The sequence below is a fragment of the Lepidothrix coronata genome, unplaced genomic scaffold (assembly GCF_001604755.1).
Source record: "Lepidothrix coronata isolate B3197 unplaced genomic scaffold, Lepidothrix_coronata-1.0 Scaffold53, whole genome shotgun sequence".
NCBI classification, from domain to species: Eukaryota; Metazoa; Chordata; class Aves; order Passeriformes; family Pipridae; genus Lepidothrix; species Lepidothrix coronata.
This window is the reverse complement of record NW_016690233.1, coordinates 2132218-2158672: the sequence shown is the minus strand read 5'-3', so window position 1 is coordinate 2158672 and position 26455 is coordinate 2132218. Positions and strand designations below refer to the sequence as shown.

Here is a 26455-nt window from a genome sequence, read left to right as displayed (position 1 = left end):
TTTAGTGAAATGCTTCTAACATGCAAAATAAATTTCTTAATATTCTTTAGTAACATAATTTTAATTATTTCTGCAAATATCGTTTCAAAATTTAAAATTATAACAAGAAAATGTCTGCATGCAAAGTAAATTGGAAAAACATTTAAAAAGAACGTGTGATGTAGCTTTACAATTTCACATAACCATTATCTGTTTTATTATCTAGATCAAGAAGGCTTTGGAATTGTATGAACAGCTACGTCAAAGAATGGGTGTAGTTATTGTAGGTCCCAGTGGTGGAGGTAAATCAACACTTTGGCGGATGTTAAAGACAGCACTTGGTAAAACTGGCAGAGTAGTGAAACAGTATACAATGAATCCTAAAGCTATGCCTCGACATCAGTTGCTAGGCCGTATTGACATGGACACCAGAGAATGGTCAGATGGTGTGCTTACAAACAGCGCTCGACAAGTGGTACGAGAGCCCCAAGGTATGTCTGTGAGGAGTTATACATCATTATGCCTAAATTACTGAAATGGTTCATTTTCAGTTACATTTTTATATTGTATCATCAGTTGCGGATAGCATAAGGTAAGAAAACCTTCTGGTAACAATTGTAGTCAGGAGCCCTGATACAGACTTTCCAAATTTTTTTATAAGAAAACAAAAATAGGCACCAGAAGGTAAAGCATGTAAGGTATATCTTGATAGAACTTTTGTTTAAATTATAATGAAGAGAGAACTAAATAATGTTAAAATAACAAGGGCTGATATTTTTAAGTTGTTTTCTTGTTTTTTTTTTTTTTATTTTTGTGCCTGGAAATAGATATTACTTCATGGATAATTTGTGATGGTGATATCGATCCCGAATGGATTGAATCTTTGAATTCTGTTTTGGATGACAACAGATTGTTGACTATGCCCAATGGAGAAAGAATTCAGTTTGGCTCAAATGTCAACTTTATATTTGAAACTCATGACCTTAGCTGTGCCTCCCCTGCTACAATATCTCGAATGGGAATGATCTTTCTGAGGTAAGTCCTGGGAGTATTACATACTTTCAAAGTAAGCAAATATACTTACTTTTCTTGAAAGGTATTCTCAAGTGGATGGAACAGTTGATTGTAGCTTACACTTACAAAACCAATCACTGGGGAAGTTTGCTTCAGGTTGTATGTCCCTTCTGTGTTGTTATGTTATAATCTTTTGGCTGATACACCTCAGACTTCTTCAAAAAGACATGGTGGATTCTTTGTTTTTATATGACACTTGAAGAGCCCAAGTATGGGTTAGAAATTATTAAAATATCTCCCTGAACTTTTTCTGGAATTTTGAACCAGTCCATTTAAAGGTGTGGATGCCTTGTGTTTATCTGAATCTTGTTTTGTTTTGGCTTAGTGATGAAGATACAGATCTTAATGCTCTGATAAAGTCTTGGCTAAGAAGTCAGCCTGAAGAATGCAGGTACAACCTCGAAAACTGGATTGGTGACTATTTTGAAAAGGCTCTAAACTGGGTTGTAAAGAAGGTTAGTAAATGAATACTTAAGCAAATATCAGCTTCTGTTAAGTATGATCTATTTTTGTAATTTAACACTAAGAGATAATTCAGATTAATTTTTAAATTGTTATTAAAAAAATCTCTACTTTTTTTATAGAATCATAGAATCATAAAATATCTTGAGTTGGAAGGTTCCCATAAGGATCATTGAAGTCCAGTGCCTGGCCCTACACGGGACGACCCCAAGAATCACAGCATGTGCCTGAGAGCATTGTCCAAACACATCCTGTACTTTGGCAGGTTTGGTGCTGTGACCACACTGGTCACAGCACAATGGAGCTGTTTCCTTAATAAAATTAATACTGGAACTGTTCTAATAAATTTCCAAAAACTGATTGCTGTACTTAAAGTTTTGAAACATTCAATACCATTTAAACTAATAAAAACAGATATTAAGGTTCACAGAAATACATGCATTGCAGTATTCCATACCAGCTATTTTTCTTTATGTTTTCAAGGATTTGAAAGACTTGATAATCTAAACTAAAAAAGTGAAGAAATTTTCTAGATCGATGTTATTGTCTATAACACAAAAATGGCTAAAATTTGAAAAGTTGCACTCTGAAAACTGAAGCTTGTTAAAGGTTGAGGAGAAATTTAATGCTAGATACCTAAAAAGATTGATAGAGACATATCTAAAAAAGTATTTCTATTGTTCAGAATGCTAAATTATAACAGCTTACACTAATCTGTCCTGGAATTAAGTATATAACTTCACCACTTTAGGATTCTACTCAAAATCTTAACTGAAAAATGTTTTAATAGGTGAAAAGTAATATGTAATTAAAATATTAAAAAAAAGGATAGTTCAAAACTTTGTAGGTTATCTGAATTCTGGGATGTATATCATGATAATTGGTTTGTATATGCTAGATTTTCTTAAGGACTCTAGATGTTTCCCAGCCTCCCCTTCTTCTGAAGGAGTTGGATTTGCATTGATCAAGTAGCTGATATTGCACAAAATATTATTTAGGAGACATCCCCACCCACTGCTGTGGCCACTAAGCTAGTCTTTAGGTGATCTGCATTATTTCCCCTTGGGTAACTTATATGGACCTGTTATGGTTTTGTTATTATTTTTCTTCTTGATTCTTTCACCCATTGTGACTTTTAGACTTCTAAAGTATCTCCAGGTAGATAAAGATAAAAATTTGATCCCAAGGCTCAAATTCCCTTTGGTGCTAAAGAGCAAAGTTCAAAAATGATCTGTTCAAAAGAAAGAATTCTGGTATACAGTCATGTTTATTTCTTATAGATTCTGAAAATCTGTAAGGAAAGTTCTGATTGCTTATCCTAAATTACATCAATTCGTAGTCTGCAATTAAAACCTCCAAATCAATTCTTAGAAATAATTTAATGTCAAGTGAATTTTCTGGAACAATAACACTGCTGAGATCTTTCCTTATTTGTGGAAGTGTCAAAAAGCAATGAGTAATAACAGTCTACTAGCAATACATCACATTTATATTGAGAAATATATTTAAATCTACTACAATTTGTAATTTACAGAATGACTCTGTGGTAGAAACAAGTTTAGTTGGAACTGTGATGAATGGACTGTCTCATCTTCATGGGTGTACTGATCGTGGACAGTTTATTATTAACTTGTTACGTGGTCTTGGTGGCAATCTCAACATGAAATCACGACAAGAATTTGCAAAAGAGGTAATCTTTGTGCTCTAATTTGATTGTAATCTCTGTTGTCTATAGGGAAATAGCTGAGAAGTAAAGGAGTGTTTCATATGTCACTGATAGACTGCTAAGTGCATCCATCCCAGCTAGGAAACCTCTGTCCATACTGCTTTCTGCAAGGACCCACTATAGCAGACTGTGTGTGTCTATATGTATTGTATATGTAATACAGATTTATTTTTGTGGATTTTTTCTGTTCTGAAGGCTTGAAACGATAATGTGAGGACTTCGTTGCACCTCATTAGGGAGATGTTCTTAGAGCATTACTTTGAGGTTGTGTATTGTATGTGCTGGTGTGTGATTCTCTGTGTAGATACTTGAGGGCACAAGAGCTAGGCAACAGTATTAGAAAACTCTGTGTGTATGCTGGTCCATAGTCAGAAGGTTGACCCTGGAGATAGATATTTCCACAATCACACTTGAGTTTGTGTTGGAGAGAAGAAAGTAGTTCCTTCCAAAAGGCAGTCAGGAGCTATAGCATATATAGTGGGCAAATGATAAAGGTGTAGACTCAGCCTTAGGAATTAGTTATTGATGCATGTGAAGGAGTTATCTCATTCTTACAATTATTATTGTTATTATGTTGCCTAGTCTAAAAAAAAATTATGTATAGCTTTCCAAAATACAATTTGTTTGAATTTCTCTATATTATGAAAAGTGGAAAAGTAATACATTACTATTTAGGTAAGGACTTAAAGCAAATGCATGACATGATTGAATTTTCAGAGGCAGCCTTAAACTATCAAAATGTGATTTTACAGAATTATTCTTTGAACATTCTTTAGATTAGCTTGAAATGGTAGATCTTGTTGTTAGGAGCATGGATTTAATTGAAGTTTTATTTTTATTTTTTTCTAAAGCTCTTCAGTTGGGCACAAGAGTCTCCACCAGACCCGAGGAAGCCCCTGGACACATATTATGACACTGACACTGGACAGCTAACGCTGTATCAGCTGAAAAAACCTGAAAATCTAACAGCTGATGACTTCAGTAACCTCCAAACACTTCCTGTCATTCAAACTCCTGACATGCAGAGAAGTTTAGATTACTTTAGGCCCTGGCTAGACATTAATAATAAGCAGCCATTTCTTCTTGTGGGTCCTGAAGGATGCGGAAAGGGGTAAAAAATAGTTCCTATTTTAAGTAAAATATACTTCTAGTTATTTGACAGAATTTGTAATATTTTGTTATAATGCTTTTATAATAAGACTTTCTGATAGAATATCACTTGTGTAGGTCACTAATTAAACAAACGTTCTGTAGTGGCAAATAGATAAGTTCTTATGAAGTTCTACAGGGAAAGTTCAGACTGTCAGTATGCATCTAAGACATCTGAAAGTGGCTTTTAGATATGAAACAGGACCTTTGGAAAACCTGTGCTGTCATGGAGCAACAGCTTTAGGCACGAGGTATCCAGTTTTATTTCAAGAGACACTAGGTGCCTGTGTACAGGCTCCTTCTCTTGCCCATATTAGGTTCCTTATTTAGGTGTGTTGGATCACTATAATCAAGGTATTTATACTAGCTGTTTGTTTTGTGTAGCTGTGTACACTACACTTTTATTGAATTTTGTGAATAGGAAATAGCACAATTTTAAAGGCAAGAATGTTGAATTCAGCAAGCCTCATGCTCCACCTATTCCATTAATACAGGATATAGTATATGCATTTTAATTCAAAAACTATACAATATATTTGGATACACAGCGGTTTAATTTACTTAAGTTTGTATGTATGTACATGTTTGCTTTTCTAGGATGCTGCTTCACTATGCATTTTCTCAACTCCGATCCACTCAGATTGCTACCATTCACTGCAGTGCACAAACTACTTCTCAACATCTTCTACAAAAATTAAGTCAAACTTGCATTGTAATCAGTACAAACACTGGGCGAGTATACAGACCAAAGGACTGTGAAAGGCTTGTTTTGTACTTAAAAGACATCAATCTACCCAAACCTGATAAATGGGGAACAAGCACTCTCGTGGCTTTTCTACAGCAGGTGAATACTTATGTCTGTTATTTAAAAAGGCACTTAAGTATACTGTATATAATTTAGTGTATGTAGTAAATAACTACATTGATTATTTTCAGAGTTAACACCCTGCATCTGCATTGGCATTAGTTTTGCATCTACTTGGGTAGACTATGTAGGTGTCAGCCAGAAATAAGATACCATTTTTATTTGCCTTATTTGTGTAAGTAAATAAAGACAGTGCTTGTCTCAATGAGTTATAATGCAATAGGCATATGAATGACAAGAAAATCACCAGGAGTAGTCAGCGTGGATTCACTAAGGGTAAGTCATGTTTGATGAGGGGAGAGCAGTGGATATAGTCTACCTGGACTTCACTAAGACTGTTGATGCTGTCTCCCAAAAGATCCTCACAAAAAAGCTGTTGATACGGGCTGCAGGTAGTGAGGTGGGTTGAAAACTGACTGAAGAGCCAAGCCCAGAGGGTGGTGATCAATGGCACAGAGTGTACTTGGAACACAGTACCTGTTTAACATCTTCTTTAATGATCTGGACAATGAAGTCTGCAGCTGATGCAAAACTGTGAGGAGTAATACACCTCTGACAATTAAGAAAAGAGAAATAATGGTATACTTATAACTATTTTATTGTATTTTATTTTGTATGATATTCTGCTGACTTTATTTTAATGAAATATTTATTTAATTATTAAAGGTTCTTACATATCAAGGATTTTATGATGAAAATCTGGAATGGGTCGGTTTAGAAAACATCCAAATCGTGGCTTCCATGTCAGCTGGAGGAACATTAGGAAGACATAAACTTACCTCCAGATTCACTTCTATTGTTCGTCTCTGTGCAATTGAGTAAGTATGTGAAAATTAGTCTTAACTCTCAGAACTCAGATTCAACCCCTGTTTATAAGGCCCTTGCTTCATGTAGTCTTTACCAAGCTGTGGCTGTTCTATTCTTTCATATTTTCCAGCAGTTTGGGGTCATCTGATTTGGTGCTGTTTGGTGCCTCTTGGCACTAGAAGCCAGCTAAGAGGAATCTGTCGCTCCCTGTTGATAGCAAAGTGTTTGAAATATGTTTCTTTTTGGATGATTTTGCTTTCAGTAATCTGCTTTCTGCAGCTTTATATTAAGGTGCTGTTTGGTTACAAAATTAGAGAAATTGAAAAGAAGTTTATTTGTTTGTTTTTAAGTTTGAGTACATCAACAGATGTATTTAGAAATTTCTGACTGGCCTGTTGCAATAAAATGATAATTTTACTTAGCTGCTGGATGGAAATGCTATTCATTGAAATTTCTTAGTAATTGTGTATACAAGTTTGACTCATTTTTAATTAAAAAAAATTGATAGTCCATAATGATTTTTTTTTTTTCTTTTTAGCTATCCAGAAAGAGAACAACTGCAAACTATTTATAGTGCCTACTTGGAACCTGTACTACAGAAAAACCTAAGGAATCACCCTGTTTGGGGTTCTTTACCAAAAATACATCAGCTAGCAGGATCTATGGTTCAAATATACGAGCAGGTAGGGAAATATTTTTTCTTTTTTCAAGGAGTTGGACAATTCAGGCATTTTTAAAAAAAATAATTACCTTTTGATATAATAAGTGAATAAAAAGGTTTATCAGTATTAAAATCCAAGTTTATTTATTTTTAATGAAATTGGTATCAATGTTAGAGCTACTTATTTGCAGAGAATCCTGGGTATTAGAGGTAAACTGAGTAAGCGGTAAGTACTCCTGCTTTCCCACAGATTTATTTTAGGATTTTGGTGTGCATCTTAACCTTTCTATACTTTCAGTTCCTGATTTATAAAATGGGGATTAATAGTGTTTTCCCACTTAATGGGTAAGGAGGAGACAGTGCAACAGATTGTTATGTGCCCAGTTGTTGTGGATGCTGTTATGAATAGAGAAGAGAGATATATGGGTGGAGTGCTTTACAGACATCAAGGACTAGCTATTAAAATTTTACACTGTTAAAAATAGATATTTAGACACGGAATTTCATTTTATCCTCCTGCTTAAAATTTTGTGGACTTCTATCAAGCAAAACACTTAAGTACTTGCTTTTCTTAAACAGTACATAACCTTACTGGGGTAGGTACTGTGGGGATGTTGGTGCTTGCTGTATGTTCCAAGAATGTATGCACACCCCCATCTAGGCAGAACCATGATACAAAACCTATCTTTGTGACTGGAATCTGGGTTTAGTTACTCACTGGCATGCACCAATTAGCAGGAGTTTCATATGATGTTATCAATGTATTCTAAGAAATCTGAGTTTAAATCTCATCACATGATGATCCAGTTACTGATGATGGCAGGTTTTTTTTGAGTTAAAGCAGTTGTATATTCAAATATCCTCTCTGGGAAAAGAGTAAGTATGAAGTCTTTTGCAGTGAGAAAGTGTTACTAATTTAGGTAGGTGTTTATTACACTTCTATACTTCCTTTGCATTTCATATTTAGTATTTCTTCAAAAAATATGTATTTTGTCTAATAATACTGCACTAACAGTTCTAGGTGACGTATGTGGTTGTTTCCATCAGAAATGGTAAAGAATTGTTCTGAGAAAATCTATTTTGGTCAGAAAACAACATTTAAACAAGGAGCCCATTAATAAAATATCTAAATATATACCAAATAGAAAACTAATTTATCTGGTATTTTAGAAAAAGTGCTTTACATTTTAAAACATCACTTTTTTTCTCCCCCTTAACTCCCAATTTTAGGTACGAGCAAAATTCACAGTTGATGATCACAGTCATTACCTTTTTACACCATGTATTCTTACTCAGTGGGTTCTTGGTTTATTCAGATATGATTTAGCAGGTGGTAAGTCACTTACTTGGTTTTCATTGATAAAGTGTTCTATAATGGCCTAAGTTATTATTGATGTCAGTCGTACTGTTGACTCCACATGCAATTCATTCATCTTTTAAAATTGTGAACTATCTGTAATTCAGTAGAGGGAGAAAAATGCAAAACAGTTCACTGCATAAAATTAATAGAATATGTTTCATTTTATCTTATAATGATCCATAAAGATATTATTAAAAAGCACTTCATAATGTTTACTTTTTCTCTTCTTTCTTCCTTACCAATGCTTTCCTGCTGGTATGTAATTTCACTTGCTTATTTTCAAGCTCATATTTTGAAATGGAAATTTGAGAATTTATTATAAATATATAAAGTTATTTCTCTCCTTAAATTTTGTAGGATCATTGATACCAACTGCAGACTATGTACTGGAAATTATTGCTTATGAAGCACGTCGTTTGTTCCGTGATAGAATTGTTGGCATGAAAGAACTTCATGTATTTGATAATGTCTTGATGAAAGTGTTTCAAGGTGATTGGGGCTCGGATGTTCTGGACAATATGCCAGGTAAACTATTTGAAGCATACCATACAAACTTGCAATATTTGTTTAGGAATGGCCTAATCAAGTCAGATAGCATATGAACTGGACACCTAAAGTTTCGAATGTTTCCTTTTATTTTCACAGATACCTTCTATGTAACTTGGGGAGCTTGTCAAGAGGCATTCATCACACCAGGACAGGCACTGCCACCGTATGGGAGGCCACTTGGCAGACTAAACTCAACAGACCTGAAAGATGTTATTCAGAAAGTGAGACACATTAAAGAATATACACAGCAAGGGTTCACAACAATGATTCGAGACATTTTTTGCAAGAAGTAACATGCAAGCACCAGTTTAGGGTGGGGTCTGCTTCTTGTTCAAGGGATCATCTTTTACATTTGGTGAAGTGAGGGAAGGTTTGTGATGCTATGTGGCAGGCAGTAGGAAGTATCATGTAGCAAGGGTTTTTAATGAAAGGGCATCAGTTGCATTTGCTGCTGATTTACAACAGCTTGATGAACCAATATTTTGAAAAACATTTATCTCCATACGTTTGTGTAGTGTTTGAGTACCTAAGTGTTTTATTAAATGTTTACTTTTTGAATTTGTGATTTGGTAATGTATTGATGGAGAGGCATGAACATAATGCTCACAGGCCATTATGGTCGGCAATATGTCAAATTTATTATTTAAATCAGTTAACTTTTATACAGTTTAGTTTGTTTGGGGCACATGCTTACAACAAGGTGATTGGATAGCTCAGTCTGTGCACGCGTCTCATGTCTCCAGTTCATTGGACCTGATGTTCTGTCCACGCAATCTGAAATCATCCTTGGCATAGAAACCTCTTTCTAATTAATTTGCTTTTAGGGTTTTACTAAATTTGCAGGTGTTTCATTATCTTCAGTTTCTCAAGGTTTTCTTTCTATAAACATATTATGTTCTCAAACCTTATAGTTAGACACACAGCTAACAAGTATAAACATCACATATTTTCACACAGTCTATAAGTATAAACAATACATGCTTGCCACTTCCATGGCAAGCAAGGCCTACAGAGTGCAGGAAAAATTGTTCAGAGAAATCTCTCTGTTCCGGCGACAGTAATGTAATTTTTATTTGAAGAAATACAAATGGACTGTTTGGAGATTTGGCATGCTTTTAAGCAGTAAAGTACAAAAATTGAGCTTGATGAGGAAATGCAAACATTTTAATTCTGCTAGGGTATCTGATTTTTAGGATGAGAGCTTTGAGATCGTGTCCCTTAATAGTGTTTGATGGATTGCTCTTGCAGATGGGAAACTAATCCCTCTCCTTGATTGCCAACTTATGACCAGTAGACTATATGGGAAATGATGAAATTCAATAGCCTCAATTAGCAGAGAATTTGTTGTTGGTTTTTTTTTTTCTCCTGACTACACAGTTACATTGGGCTTCAAAGAGGTTTTAATTAGTATAACAAGGTCAGAATTTGATTTTAGGATCTGTTATTGTGTGTATTTCACTATGAATTTTCATAATCTGCAATTATGCAGCAATTAGCTGCCTAAAACATCTTCTAAGTTATTAATTAATTGATCTGTAGTCAGAGACAGCTCAGACTTTGTTCTGGTCCATTATTCAATTTTAATTAGTTCAGTTGTAGATTCCTGTTTTAATATATCAAAGACTTCTAGGGTATCCTGGTGCTGGGGGTAGTGTGAGATGTTCATTACTGGTACAGGTATCTAAATTCTGTCACATAAATAATTTATTTGTAGTGAATATCAGTGTGGTGTCTTAAGCTTTCAAGCCCTTCTTTTCTAAACTTTTGAATGTTGGATGCTTTCATATCTCACTGCTTTTATTTATTACTAGTAAACACATTTCTTTTTTTCTCTCTTTTTTTTAATAGGGTATCATTCATTATGGACGAGACAAAAAAGAGATAGAGATTTTACTGTTCCAAGAAGTCCTCAGTTATATGTCTAAAGTGGACAGAGTGTTAAGTTTTCCTGGAGGATCGCTTCTTTTGGCAGGACGGAGTGGTGTAGGTCGTCGAACAGTTACCTCTTTAGTTAGTCACATGCATGGAGCTGTTCTGATTACTCCCAAAATTTCCAGAGGTTATGAGGTGAAGCAGTTCAAGAGTGATCTTAAATATGTAAGTCACTCATTGTCTTCCATTTTGTAATGTTGAGGTGTATATTAAAGAAAAAAAAAGAATATGGGAATTTTGAAGGACACAGAAGTGTTGTACGAAGACGTATTTTAAGAGAAGCAAAATGGCAACAGTCTAAATGAAACAAGTAGATTTTTAGAAGTTCTCTATATCTAAGTGTGTATACTGTTCTTTATTTAATTGATTGAAACTCCACTTTTTTTAATACCAGAATTCTCTTTGAGCGTTGTGGACTTCATAAATTCAAAGTTTGTGTGAATATACATTTTTCATGTATATTTTTTCGTATTTGTATATATTTTTGTTTTCTGTCTCCACTATGATCTGCCAGTAGCTGAATCAAGTAAAATTTTAGTGACTGATGAAAGGGAACATATTTTTTAAAATCAAATGCAAACCTTGAATCAAGAGTTTCTCATTACCTTCAGCAATGCTAAAGAAAATTCTAGAGCTATGCCTACACAAAAGAGTGATACAGTTTTATCATTGAATCATATGTGTAAATATACTCTATGAAAGAGGCTTTTTTAATTTTAATTTAATTTTTTCATTAGCAAGCTGTACATCTAGGTAGAATGCTCTTTATATTTGATATCTCATATAACTGAATCACCTAGAAATCTTTTGTGGAGAAAATATGTATGTCATATATAATCAAGGAAAGATTAAGATCCTTGTTGGTCCCTTCCAATTCAGGATATTCTATAATAATCATTATCTATTGAACAATACATATGTTCCATACACTGAGATTTAAATGTCTTTCCTGCTTCTAGGTGATGGAGCTTGCAGGCATTGAAGCACAACAGGTGGTATTGCTGCTCGAAGACTATCAGTTGGTTCATTCCACATTCCTGGAGATGATCAACAGTTTACTGTCATCAGGTGAGGCAAGTCCAAGAAGATTAATGGTTTTAGTTTTACTGTACAGGGTTAGCTAATGGGGCAGAATAAGATGATGTTTTCTAACTTTATATCTCTTATCAGACAGGTTAGTTGCCTTGCTATGTTGTTTTAGGTAGAGTGCTTGTACATGAGAACCTGACTCAAAGTTCACTTAGCTGTCCTTTAACCTACCCGATAGTACAGGTGCTTTCAGTTCCTCTAACTTGTTTCAAGGGAGTTCTTTATTATAGTGTAACAACAAAATGAGAATGCATTCTACTCTACAGCTTCTGTTTTATAATAAAATTCAAAAGTGAGAAGTGTTCCAATTCTTTACTAGATTGTATAGGTTGAGTCCTTTATTGAAATGAACACCAGCAAAGCTCACTTTTCTGAAAGGAGTGAGATGATAAATAATAATAACAAAAGTGACTTTATTTTGCTGTCCAGCTTTGTTCCTGGATCACAGAGATCATTGAAGGACTGAGTCTAACTTGCTAAATGCTTTTTTTGATCTGCAGTAGTTTAAGAGCTGATTGATAAGAGCACCAGATTTTCCTGTCTCTCAGGTGCAACCCCAAATCTCCTTACAGTATCAGATTTTTGTCATCCACTGTTTAATCTCTGTGTCTGAGGATCTAAACAACTACTCACTTTCACATTACTGTGTCCTGGTATATGACAAACTCTGGTTTGATTTGTTTTCTATGCAGTATTGGGTCAGCAGTCACAGATGTGTTTTCTGTGCAGTATTGTTTTGGGGTAGATTTGAATGAGCTTTTGAAATACATTTCAGCAGTATGACCAAAGTAGACTGTTAAATAGAATCACAAATTTGGTTTGTTGTTTTCATGATATCATGAAAAGAATGATGAAGTGCATGGGATGAAACTCATGGAAGTATGGAGATGAATACTGCCATAATCAAAATCTCTATAGAGAGGATTCAAGGGAATCCTTCAAGGGAATTTAAAGAATTATAGTGTATTTTATCTGACGTAAATTCATTCTTGAAACAGGAGAAGTTCCTGGGCTATATAAAACAGAAGAATTAGACCCATTGCTATCTCCTCTGAAGGATCAAGCCTCACAAGATGGATTTACAGGACCAATTTTCAACTATTTCACATACCGTATGTCAACAGAATTATAAGTTATAATTTATTCCGAAGTGTAGGAAGTGGTATAATAGTGGACAAATGATTTCTAACATGGTCCTTCTATTGTGTGCGGTTTTAACTTTCAGTTAATTATTGAATACCAGATAGGAATAATGATAACATTGTGATATTTGAGGGCACAGAACCCTCACTTTAAAATTTGTTATTCTATCTGAAATTTTGTATTTATGAATGTTTTACAAATGTTATGAAATCTGCTGTTGAAAGTAATTAGAAGGAAAAAAGGTTTTGTTCCCATTGTTTTCTGGTTTGTATAGCTTATATATATTTAGTACCATATATATATCTCTTGTATTTGCCTATTATACCTACAAATCACTTTGGATTCTGAGTAATCAGCAAGTTTACGGGTAGGTTTCTTAATTATTTTTCTTCCTCCTTAGACCAACAAGAAGATTAAATAGTTTACAAATAAATCAAATAATATGACTGAAAGAATATAAATGTTTACAGTCAAAGTTTCAGGCCCTGAAACTACTTCTAATTGGTTCTGTTGGTCTATATGAATTGGAATGAGAACTAGTGATATCTATTTAAATACTGTCAGCTCTTCAAAATTAAAACATACACTGTAATATACATAATTAGAATCCATGATACTAAATTAAGTTTTATTTATAAGCATTCCTGTCCTAGTGTGATCTGATATTATAGGCTCTTTTTTCCCCAGAAATTACCTTGTGATAAGTATTTGAAGGACACTAAATTATGTTGTATTTGCAATAAAATTACCATCATGTAGTCAGATTATTATGTACTAAAAATTTAATATGTTACTTTTTCTTAGGGATCCAACAAAATCTGCATGTTGTCTTGATAATGGATCCTACTAATTTAAATTTCACAGTAAACTGTGAAAGTAATCCAGCACTGTATAAGAAATGTCAGGTTTTGTGGATGGAAACCTGGTCAGAAGACAGTATGAAAAAGGTAAATTGCATTAATTGTGACTTATTTAAACTAGTATCTCCAAAAATAATGGAGCTTTGGTAAATAAGATAAAGATATTTAAAGTTGTGAAGGAATAATTGTCACTGTGCTTATTTAATTGATTTGTAAAGTCTTAAAAAGACAGAAAATTCCTCAGAACACTTAAATATTATTAGCATTATTATTTTACCAACATTATGTTTTATTCTCTTTGTGTGCTGACTTGAACAACATGCTGACAACTATGACTCTGATCAAACACAACATTTAAGAACAAAATAAAAATAGACTGCAAGCAAAATGGTAAAGCCAATTGTATCAGGTCTGTGTTGTGAGCTTTTGATAGTGGCGGGAGCTGCAGGGGTGGCTTCAGTGAGAATCTGCCAGAAGCTTCCCCTGTGTCTGACAGAGCTGATGCCAGCTAGCTCGAGGACAGACTCGCTGCTGGCCAGGGGCTCATCAGCAATGGTGGTAGCATCTCTGGGATAACATTTAAGAAGGGGAAAGAAGTTACTGCACAGGAACAACTGCAGCCAGAGAGAGGAGTGAGAATAGGTGAGAGAAACAGCCCTGCAGACTCCAAGGTCTCAAGGCACTGGAGCTGAGATTCCCCTCCAGCCTGTCGTGCAGACCATGGTGAGGCAGGCTGTCCACCTGCAGTCCACGGAGGTCCACAGTGGAGCAGAGATCCCTCTACAGCCCATCCAGAACTCCACACTGAAGCTGGTGGAAACAACTGAAAGAGGCTGTGACGCCAGAGGAAGCCCGTGCTGAAGCAGGCTCCTGGCAGGACCTGTAGATCTGTGAAGAGAGGAGCCCATGCTGGAACAGATTTGCTGGAAGGACTTGTAACCCTTCAGGGGACTCCTGATGGAGCATTTTGGACCCCATGCTGGACTAGCGGAAGAGTGTGAGGAGTCCTGTGCTGAGGAGGAAGGAGGGGCAGAGTCAGTGTGTGATGAACTGACTGCAGCAGCCATTCCCCATCTCCCTGCACTGCTGGGGGGAAGGTGTTTTGAAATTTAGTTATTTCTCTTTACCCTACTCTGATTTGTCTGGTAATAAATTAAACTTATTTCCCCAAGTCAAGGCTGTTTTGCCCATTACAGTAATCAGTGACTGATCTCTTCATGTTGTTAGCTTGACCCATGAGCCTTTCATAATGTATTTTCCCTCCCCTGTCCAGCTGAGGAGGGGAGTGATAGTCAAGCTCTGATGGGTGCCTGGCATCCAGCCAGGGTCAAACCACCACACCAACTATGCTGATGATATCTGTTTTTACTAGTATGTTAGACAGCTAGTTTTAAAATAGATTTGTTAGGTGTATATGAAATGCTATAGATCTAAGATTGCACTGTAAACCTTATGTTCTTGAACCTTTGCTAAGTGTTTTGCTTGATGGAACAGCGTCAGTGTGTTCTTTTTAGATTTAAAATCTGTTTATTTCAGGATGTTCACAGTGTGAGTTTGAGAAGCATGTATTACTTCTGTATGTTGAGATTACCAAATGCAGTACCCTGATAGGGGCAAGGGTGCCCACAGCGTTATGGCCCCAAGGTGAACCAGTGATGAAGCTGAGCATGTATTGTATTCTCAGTAGGCACACACACAAACACATATACAGCACATATATACATGTGATTCTCACACAGAACAACACAAACAGAAACCCTAAGCACAAACATAAACAGCACTGTTTTCATCACCCTGTTCCCCCATCTCTGAGTGATCTCAGTGAAGGTCAGTTAATGGGTAATATGTACATGTACAGAATGTGGATTAAGACTGTCTGATTTCCTCTTGAATTGTATATTTTTGAATCTTTGACATCTGTGCTATTGTAAGAGTCCTCTGAGAACTACTAGGTCATTTATACGGCCAGCAAAATTTCCTCTGCTTGAGAGAGCGAGAAGTTATCAGTGACATGGAAAGGCAGAATTTATCTTTCTAATCCTATAAATATTCTGTAAATTCCTTGTTCTGAGTAAATATATCATTTTCAGTCTTTCCAAATGAGAAGCTGGATTTAAGGTTGGTTTGAGTTTTTTTAATTTTAACTCAGATTGTCATTGTTCGTCATTTTCATGAAGAAAATCGTGGCTTTTTTTTAGATACCTGAAATGCTTCTCTATGATTCAGATGAACAAGAAAAGACTGGAAAAACACATAAGGAGGTTAAGAAAAAACATTCAGGTAATATTTGGGTAGACACACTAGTTACTATTACTTATTATTAAACACTTACTCAATGTTAGACACCAGATCAGTAATTATTGGGTCAGAACCACTGTGTGGGGTGTGTGGGTGGGAGTCTGTGTGGGGGGTGTGTGTGTGGGGGTGTGGGACTGTGTGTGTGTGTGTGTTGAGAGAGGAGCCCAAGCCTCCAGCTTTTTCAAACATCAAACAATTTCAGTATATTTCTTTCTGAGAAATATGCATTTCAAATGTAGTTGCATGTTGTTTCCCTGACAGAACTTTAAAAAAAGTATAGTCTTTGTGATATTTTTGGATGCCCTTAATTCGTATCTCAAAAAACATTCTATTGCTCTTCCTTAGTTATTTCAATGTGAGATAAAATTGAGTATAATATTATCTGTGTAACAAATGATGTTGTACAGGTGATTCTGATTTTCTGAAGTCATTTCTGGCAATCCATGAATCATGTAAAATATACGGAGCAACGCCTAGCAGGTATATGACATTCCTTCGTGTATACAGTACCATCAATAACAGTAAAAGAAGAGAGCTAATAAAAAGGCAGAACCACTTGCAGGTATGTGTTTAAAACACTTTTAACATATGACTTTTCAAAATACTCCCATATTTGGAAATGTCTTGTGTATTAATGGGCTGTAGCTGCTAACATGGTTGCGTGATGTGTCCTCTATTGGCATATGCTCACACTGTGATTTCAGGAGAGAAATATCATGAATCCTAATGCACTTGTCTGTTGAAATGCCTGAAAGGGAGAAAAGTGTTTGTCTTGTTTTGGTAATAGTTTTCCTCAAGAATGTATGAGACTGGGTATGTTTTGTGGCAGAGTAAAAAGTACTTGAAAGCACTGTAAACTTTTTCACCCATGTGTATTGGAATTGTGTTGCTAAAAACCCATCATCTTTCCATCAATTTAAGTCCCGCCTCTGCTTATATAAATGTTCTCTGTGTAGCTTCATATTCCAGCCCTTTCTTTATATCTTGAGAATAACTTCCTGCTTTGTAGGATTTTCACGTCCTAGTTTGACAGACTTATCTTTAACCTCATGGTGTTCTTGTGTAGCTTTGACCAAGATTCTTTTTGTTGTGATTGTCTTTCCTTTTGTGTTTTGGAATGATTTTAAATTCCTTTGGCACACATCAGACCTGTGGACAGTTCTGGACCAAATGCACAGGTGTCACTTTACTCCTGTTTTGTATGCATAACATCCTTATTTTTGAAACCCGTTTGTTATCTTTCCAATCCTGTTTAGTTCCCTTCCCCCAGTATATTTCTGGAAAGAGCTGTGTTGTCCTTTAGGACAACTTTTGTCTTTGCCTTTCTCCTGTCCCTTTCAGCTCCTTTTCTGTCACCCATGCTGATATTCTGAAACCACACTTGCAAATCTGTATTTTTTTCTTAAAGCATCTGTCAAAACCAAATTACTTCCTTGCCTTGTATTCTACTCTATTTTTACTCTGTCTGCCAATATTTTTCCATCACTGTAGTATGCAATTTAAGAAGATTTAAATTTGTAGTAATAGAAATTGCTTTTTTTTGAGTATATTTAGAATATAACTGGTTTGTTTGTGACAAGCACTCATTTACTTGTTAAATGCTCTGTTTAAATAAAAGTAATAATTTTCATGAAAATTAGAGATGTGTATCCTCAGTCAATACATCTTCCAGGTATTTTGATTCAAATATATCTTGAAATAATTCTATTATATAATTAATATAAAGTAAATAAGGTAGAAAATGTGCTTAAAGAAAATAGTTAATCTTAAGCATAATAGAGACTTTGTTTAATGTACATCTGTGTTCTTTAGAGTGTACAAATATATGGAAATAAGCTAATCTATTTCTTTTCAATTTGTTGAATTTTTATAGATTTGTTTTTAAGGGAGATATAATTACAATGAGTTAATATCAGTTAACTTAAATTCTACTGAATTATTTAGAAATAGATTATGTGCTAGTTACTGTTTTGTTAAAAGTTTGTTAGTTTGTGAATTTTCTTATCTTTTTGATGTAGTAATACATCTTACAGTGACACATCTTAAAGTGTCAGATCTCATTCTTAGGTTAAATAATACCAACAAAATGTAAATAATATCAAGAAAATGTGGAACTATAATTAAAAAAAAATAGAATAGTAGTCTACATCACTCTTAATTTGTCCATCCTATTTGTAACAAACCTTCATTTAAATCTGCTAAAAATTCACTGCTAAATATCTGCTTGTTTAAAACTTTTATAGGCAGGTGTTTCAAAGCTGAATGAAGCTAAAGCCCTGGTTGATGAACTGAACAGAAAAGCTGGAGAGCAAAGCATTTTACTCAAAACGAAGCAGGATGAAGCTGATTCTGCTCTTCAAGAAATTACAGTATCTATGCAGGTGGTATATACAATCACATCAAAAGTGGAAAAAAAACCCCAAAAACCAAAACAATTCTTTTCTGGTTTTGATCTCCATAACTGCCTGTGTTTTGTAATCTTTTCAAGTGTTACAAAATGTCATGCTTTTGCAAGAATTTGCCTAAGGGAAGACATGAGCCCTGAGGCTTGAATAAGGTTGCAACAGGACACAGGATTCTATAACTTAAATCATATTCGAACTGATCAAATAGGAAGAGATCAGTGCAAGTTTTGCACCTGAGTAGTGTTTACTGCTGTAGTTTAGTCTATCTGAAAGTTTTCCTAGAACTTCATAAATTCAAGCTGATGCGTTTTATGTTTATCACAGATAGGAACTTTCAATAAAATATGTACAGGTAGCACTATTTTAAGTAACAAATACCAGGAATTAAATTTGTGAACTCTTAGAAAGTGTGTATTTCATGAGGTCTGGTCCTCAGAATTTAACCTCAGAGAAGATTAAATAATACCTCCATGTTCATCATTCCTCGAATTTTTATTCTTCAGCTGAGAGGTAGACCTTTTTTCAGTATTCTGTACTTTCTTTAGTAATGTTTTCTCAGTCAAGTAAAATAATTGCACAAACAGTAGGTCTCCACATTGATACTTCCTGGAATCATAAACGTAGGTTAAGATGTAATGAATCTGCTGTCACTGCATTGGGTTTTTTTTGTTACTGACTTAGTCTGATTGGTTGGAAGCTCAATGCCAAAGACATTCTTTGTATGCAGTAAAGTAAATGCCTGGTCTTTTAAACCATTTGGTTCACAGTGCTTTGAAAGTGCATTGCTTCCATTTTTATGTGTCTTTTGCTGTTGGCAGTTTTTAGTACTTTTAGGCTCTATCTGCCTACTGTACGTGAATTTGAATAATGATGATTACCTTGGTGTGTTCACTGATGTCAGTTTTGAATCTGTGTCTGTTGTTATCTAGAAGAGTTACAGGTTATGTGGGTAGCACATATTACATTGTAGGACATAATCAAAGAATAGGTCAAAAGCAATGAAACATGATGGGCCCACTGACATCAGAAAAATTACAGTAGAATTTTGATTATTTAGATTAGCATAAAGTATAGGTGCCCTCTAACATTTTAATGTCACTTCAAATGTTCTAGTTTATGTAAGAGATAGTGCTCTAATACACAGAGACTCTTTTAATCTCCTTTCAGAGCAAGGCTTTTGACCTACAACTGAATTTTAAGGTTTTCTTATTCAGAGCAATCATTCAGTACATGTTCATTTGCATGAAATGTCTAATCTAGTTTCATGTAGCTAATGTTTTATGTATTTGAATGTAATCTTCAATAACATGCTGATCTACAGCTTGGGTTAAGTGCTCAGAGAATTATTATTATCTTAAGGTTTTCTGTGCTTATATGCATCCATTACCTTCTGCTGCAACTCAGCTTGAAAATTACTGGTGATAATAATGTATTATATATCAGAAAAACATAAACTCTGGGCTTTTTTGACTTTTATTTTTTAAGTACTGAGCTTAGAATGTTAGTCTTTTATGCATATTAAACATTTATCCTCAATGATAAAAGACATGTAGGTCCTTTTTATTGTTTAATATAGTAGGTATTAATTGTTGTACTGAAGTTTTTAGGATTGGCTTAGGATTGGAGATAGCTAATAGCTACTGTCTGCTGTGTGGTAGGCTCAGTAAAAATCCAGAAAAAAAAAGAGATGTAAACCCAAACAACTTACAATAGGCATGTAGGACATACGTATCCTTACAGACAGATTGGTAAAAATTTTAAGTAAAGAAACCATTCTATGATTAGTACTTTTAGACTAATAGGCTGTAGTTCCAACACAACTGCTGCTTTAATGAATATGATAGAAAAATAGAGTTTTAATGATGTTGTGAAAGAAATTGAAATAGATATGGGAACAGCTGCAAAGACAGTGACAACACGGCAGTACTTTCAAATGTAGTAAGAATGTTACGGAGGCTGTCACTCATCCTTTTAGAGGAAGACTGACGTGTTGGTAAGGAATGGAAAATCAGAGGCAAAGAGAAAAAAGATCATAATGAGCCTCTCAAAAATAGAGGTACAGATTCTGGTCTGTGGTAAAGAAAGGTGACACAGTAAAAGCAAATGATACTTATTCTATAAAGTTTATTTACCTAGTCTGCCCATCTAGTATCAAGTAGACTCAGATATTTTACTGTAATTGGTATTGTGCAAATTATTATAATGAAGACTAAAAGAAATGAGACCTAAGGGAATAAAATCTGTGTAACTTTGCAAGCTAAAGGTATTTTTTTTGCAGAGTGCTAGTGAGCAAAAAGCAGAAATGGAAAAAATTAAACAACGAATAGCAGAAGAGGCTGCAGAAATAGAAGAAAGAAAAAGAAAAATTGAAGATGAACTAAAAGAGGTTCAGGTAAGAGCTGATAAGAAAAAGTAATATTTTGCAGTCTGATTTTATCTGAGTTACTCAAGTCCTGCTGTGCACAATGGTTTTGCAAAATTTATCCTTGCAATTCTTAAATTTTGCTCTAAATTATTTTGATATTAAAACTTCTTGCATTAGGAAACAGTATTCTATTTGCCAAATTTAGGTTGTCATTTTGGCGTTTGTGTTCTCTTAGATATTAATTAGAGAAAGAATTTTCAAGCCAAATCTTACCAACCACTTGCTGTTTCTATGCTGCTATAGTCTACAGCTGAGTTCTGCTGATTTTATGGAATATTTTTCAATTACTCATGTCTTATATAGACCAACCACATTACTTTGCCTTGATCAAACTGGTAATGTCATAGGGTTTGGTAGTCTCATCTGAATGGAAATAATTTAATGAGAGATAATTTCCAGTTATTACTAAATTCTGAAAATTATATATCCTAATGGCCCTACAGCAAACTGCTTGTGTACAGTCATTGCTTTTAGTCTCTATTTTTCATCCCATCCATTTTAAGTTTATACTAAAGCATAAGGGAAAACTACAGCAACTTTTTGTTTTTCCTTTTAAATATTATAGTTGCTAAGGAATTATATCCTTGTATTGAAAGTGACATAGAACTGCAGGACTACACCCATTTTGTGGCCTTTGATAAATATGAAAGATCTGTAAGGTGTGCACAGTTTTTAAATAATAATCTTTAACTTCTCTTATCATTCTATTTGTTGATAAGGGCAAAGGCTGTCTGGATTTGTTTAGCTACTGGAAATAGAATGCTTTTGTGACCTGTAGTTCTGTGTGTGTTTACACAGAGATCCTCACTCATGCCTATAAATAGTAATTAGCATAATTATTAAAAGATACCTGTATCACAATGAACTTCTAAGTAACGAAAGAGCAAACATGATTGACACTAATATCTATGTAATGTTTATGAATTTCAGTGCTGAACGAAAAGCTAGGGTATGTCAGGATTATAATATGCTGTTTTATGGGGAAATATATTTAATATCACTTAGTAAACATGTGACAATTTTTTAATAACTTGTAAACTTGAATATGCATCAGTGGTAGTTGGTTACATAATAAAGTATTTAAAAAGAACAAGAAATTGTATGAAAACTGTAATGGCAGATGTTCATTTTTTTGTATCCCCATCCCTCCTTATAATGTGTTTTTATGTTTCAAGCCACTGGTTAGTGAAGCTAAATTAGCTGTTGGAAATATAAAGCCAGAGTCTTTGTTAGAAATCCGGTCACTACGGATGCCCCCTGACATAATCAGAGACATACTAGAGGGAGTTCTGCGGCTGATGGGGATTTTTGATACATCGTGGGTGAGCATGAAAAGGTGAGGATTTTATTTAAGCTTTAAACTTTTTAAGATGAACTACTTTCATTTATATTCAGGAATAATGCATGTTCAGAATTATTTGATGTCATGTAGAAATAATCTTTTTAATATTTGTTTCTTCTTTACTTAGTTATTTAATTCTTTTTACAGTTTCCTGGCGAAAAGAAGTGTAAGGGAGGACATAGAATCCTTTGACGCCCGTAATATTCCAAGAGAAATACGAGAGAGTGTTGAAGAACTTCTTTCTAAAAATAGAGCATCTTTTGATCCAAAGGTAATTCCTGATTGCGTTACATAAAATGAGAAAAGACCAAAAAAAAGACAAAAAGAATAAAAAAGACATGGTTGTCTGATTTGCCAACATAATTTTTAGAATGAGCTTAAATTAGAGAAAAAGTGATGAATTCTGCTTGCAGAATTTGTTAGAGATAAAGGTTGCATGCTGCCTCTAATCATGAGAATTTGGTTGGTGAGTGGGGAGCTGTGGGATGAGAAGTCATTAAGGAATCGAGTCCTCAGAGATTTTTGTCAGTGGTATAAATTAGAACTCAACCAAGCAATAGTAACTGGCTTCTTCTGGCCTCCTTGTAACAGTAAGAGTCTAATAAATCATGCATTAATTTAAAACTGGTTAATTTCAGTGAAGCTACATAGTTCTAAAGATACCCACTGTGTTTTTTTAATGCAGATTGCTGGCCTACAATATAATCTCTTAGTAACAATTTAAAAGATTAGTTCAGTAGAAGAGCAGGCTAATTGGCATATTTAAATTGGTAACTAGTAAATCTGTTACAGTATTTATCTTTTCTGCATTATACTTCAAGGACTTTCTTCTAACTGTTACTGAATTTTTCAGAATGCTAAACGAGCCAGTGCTGCAGCTGCTCCATTAGCAGCTTGGGTGAATGCCAACATCCAGTATTCCCATGTCCTAGAACGAATTCAGCCTTTGGAAAAAGAGAAGGCTGGCTTGGAAGCGTAAGTTAGACCCTATTACAAAACAAGTACTTTTAATACCAATGATGGTGGGCAAAACTAAAACCTCCAAGAAGGAATCTGAATATGAGGAATAACTTCTTAGAGGGTGGCAGAGCACTGGAACAGGCTGCCCAGAAAGGTTGTGAAGTCTCCTCTGAAGATATTCAAAACATGCCTGGACATGATACTGTGCAACCTGCTCCAGGTGAACCAGCTTTAGCAGGGGTTTGGATTAGATGATCTCCCGAGGTGCTTTCCAACACCAACCATTCTGTGATTCTGTGTGGATTGAAGTTTATTAAAAAAAAGATAAAAGAAATTATACCTCATCTGTAGGTAATAAAATGTTCCTGCTGATACAGAAAAGTAAGTGCGCAATATTTTCTTTTTCCTGGAAGTTATACCTTAGTTGTTTTTTGTACAATCATGAGTTACCTGTCCAGCTGAATAGGGTCAGGGAGAAATGAGCATCACAGATATACTTAAAATGTAGTCTCTCAGTAAAACCCATGCTATTTTATGAGATGTATGGTTCCTCTATTTTCAGTCATGTACCAAGCATAATCAGGTTCTCCTTGGGATCAAAAAGATAAGACATGGTCTTATGGCCATCCATAACCTTAGGAATCTGTACTGATTGTTTTGCCAGGTTTTAAAATTCTGTATTGGAAGAACTTGTTCTGATCTTTTAAGGATAGGGTGTTTGGTTTCCATTTTTAAAGCTATGTGATGAGAAGTACTCAAAGCTTTTTTGTATGAAAATATATTTTTTTTTATGTAAAACAAAAGGAAGAGCTGTCTCTGAACTACCTCTATGTAAACTACTTTCCTGTTTTATTTGCTCTTTTTTACCCATAGTCTTAAAATAAATGTTACCTTTTTGTAGTAATCTCAAGAAAACTGAAGACAGAGAAAAGAAGTTAGAGGATCTTCTGAACTCTGTTGGTCAAAAAGTGTTGGAACTGAAAGATAAGTAAGTTGGGTTTGTTTATTTCAAGATATAAATACAAACATAGACGATTTTACATTATGAATAATGACATTTATCTAACCAAATGTAGCTTCCTGTTCTGCAAGATATTTAGGTCCCAATTAGTGACACTTAGATAGATAGTCTAAGCGTCTACCTATACACTCAGTGGAGATAAATACTGTTAGAATACAGCTCATCTTCTTGATCAGATGAAATAAATGCTCCTTAAAAGTACCTGCTTCTCACTACTGACGTTGTTGGTAACCTTTATTGTAGCCATTGATGTCAATGGTAAGCAGTATTGTTTCTAACCTTCTAAATCACATAAGACTTCAATGACTCCTTAGAATTTTGGGAATATGCCTATACAAAACTTCTACTGATCACAGCTTGAATAAAGGCAGTTCTATTTCTTTTAGGCTGGCCTACTTTTTTGACAGCTAGTTAGCTCTCTCCTTTTTTCTTAGCATCTCTTCAAGTACATGACTCACAGTGGTATAAAAATAGGTCTGGTGAACTTTTATACTTTCTTCAAATTCAGTTTAATCTAAGTTTTTAGTTTGATGGGTTTAGTATATACTTAGTGTAGGAGATACTTTATAATCTAACATATGTACATATTACTAAAAGTTATGTTTTGTAGTCTGCAAAAAAAAATGGGAGAATTCTTGTCATTCAGCAATACAGTGATTTCTTAAATTAGTTATATACTACAGATTACAGTTAAATATATTACTTTAAACTGGTGGATTATTAAATGCATTAATTATTTTAAATATTAATCAAACTAAATACATATTGAGCATTACAAAATAATACTTAAACCGTGCCTGTTTTTTAGGTCATGTTCTTACTACATATTAGTTTACAAAATAGACTACTGTGCGTTGAACTGGAGTCATTCATGTGAATTAACAATATTCTTTTTTAAAAATTTTAAATATCAAATTTACCAAATAGTTACAAATGTACAGTATGGCATTGAGCCTGCTATTTTCCTGACTAGGTGTCAAACAAAACTTTACACGATCACTAAAATCAAGTCAAGCTGTTTAAGTGAAAGAAGGAATGATTTTCAGACATTACAATCTGTATTTCAAATGTATTTTTAAGTCTCACCTGTGTATCTATCTAAATTTTTTTAGTTAAAAGTCTAACAAGTTCATCTGCCAATTAAAAGCAGAAGGTACAAAAAAGAACTGTAGTTGTGTTCTTCATTAACAATAATGGAGGAATTCATTACAAAATCAGTCAATTAAACTGCCTTGAAAGTAACTGTTCATAAGTTTAGTAGTTCATGATAGTAATTACAAAGAGTATTTGTTTTACAGGTTCCAGAGTAGAACAACAGAAGCAGCAAAACTTGAAGCAGAACTAAGTAAAGCTCAGAAAACATTAAAAGCTGCAGAGGAACTAATAAATCAACTCGATAGGGAACACAAAAGATGGAGCACTCAGGTTAGTGAAAATTTTCATAAATACATCTTATAGCTGATAATTTGAAAATACAATTTTTGCACTGTTTGTAGAATGTGAGTTATTGCCATTCTGCATGTCTCCCAGTGTACATTTATTTGATTTCTCATTAGAAATTAAAGCTTTTCTTCCTTCTGAAACTTATTTTTACTTCACCATACAAGTTATATCACCTTGCTACAGAATGTGTAAAAAATCCCTCAGTATTTAATACAGAACATACAACATTCTGTGATGGTTTTCAATCACAATAATGTAATTGTTATGATGGCTGAACATGTCAGCAGTGGGACCCTCCAAACTGAGATACAATCAAAAGGGACAGTTTTTGGGAAAACATTAAACAATCACAGTCTTAAAACATATATTCTTTTATGGCATCGATGCCGGAAATGCAAATGTAGATCTACCCAAAATATTTTGTTACTTTTGAAGTCTTCACTTAAATGTTTTAGGCTTTTCTCAGTAAGGAAAGTAAGCATATTTTATTTGCTCAAATGAAATATTTGCGAGAAACTGGCAAGTCTTTGGACACACAGGCTCCTCTTTGGTCTGAAACAAAAAGGAAAATCTCGAGATATATACAAGCTGAAAATAGCTGTCACCTCCAGAAAGCAATCTCTAGTTTTCTTGTGTATTTTAAAGTGGAAAAAATCTCCATGCAGAAATACATGGTCCTGTCTCTCCACTGATACTAAAAAAACCCTAAACAAGTAGACTAAATGCCTGCGTTTTGAAGAACCAAAGTTAAGGTTAGATGAATCCTTTTTGTGGGTTGACCACTATAATGGAAAAAAATAGAGGATTTTCCTTTGAAAGTAGCTTTGCAGCTATTTCCTCTGCTATAGTAAGGATTGGATGTATTTGAACCCCAGAGTCTAAATGCTTCTAAAAGTAATTCCTCC

The 26455-nt window shown here is 34.4% G+C and overlaps 1 protein-coding gene across 1 annotated transcript in view; it reads left to right on the top strand.

The window, feature by feature from the left end:
• DYNC2H1 (dynein cytoplasmic 2 heavy chain 1) overlaps positions 1–26455 on the top strand; it is a 161271-nt gene that overhangs the window by 35545 nt on the left and 99271 nt on the right. Inside the window, exons 38-61 of the mRNA XM_017815950.1 lie at positions 206–470; positions 807–1014; positions 1379–1508; positions 3050–3205; positions 4093–4352; positions 4988–5234; positions 5922–6073; positions 6601–6745; positions 7954–8056; positions 8441–8608; positions 8729–8853; positions 10481–10729; positions 11524–11632; positions 12652–12765; positions 13601–13743; positions 15855–15936; positions 16362–16516; positions 18198–18335; positions 20638–20751; positions 21960–22120; positions 22274–22397; positions 22980–23101; positions 23988–24074; positions 25406–25532. Coding sequence (XP_017671439.1) covers positions 206–470; positions 807–1014; positions 1379–1508; positions 3050–3205; positions 4093–4352; positions 4988–5234; positions 5922–6073; positions 6601–6745; positions 7954–8056; positions 8441–8608; positions 8729–8853; positions 10481–10729; positions 11524–11632; positions 12652–12765; positions 13601–13743; positions 15855–15936; positions 16362–16516; positions 18198–18335; positions 20638–20751; positions 21960–22120; positions 22274–22397; positions 22980–23101; positions 23988–24074; positions 25406–25532 — 3684 coding nt within the window. The remainder of the gene's footprint in view (positions 1–205; positions 471–806; positions 1015–1378; positions 1509–3049; positions 3206–4092; positions 4353–4987; positions 5235–5921; positions 6074–6600; positions 6746–7953; positions 8057–8440; positions 8609–8728; positions 8854–10480; positions 10730–11523; positions 11633–12651; positions 12766–13600; positions 13744–15854; positions 15937–16361; positions 16517–18197; positions 18336–20637; positions 20752–21959; positions 22121–22273; positions 22398–22979; positions 23102–23987; positions 24075–25405; positions 25533–26455) is intronic.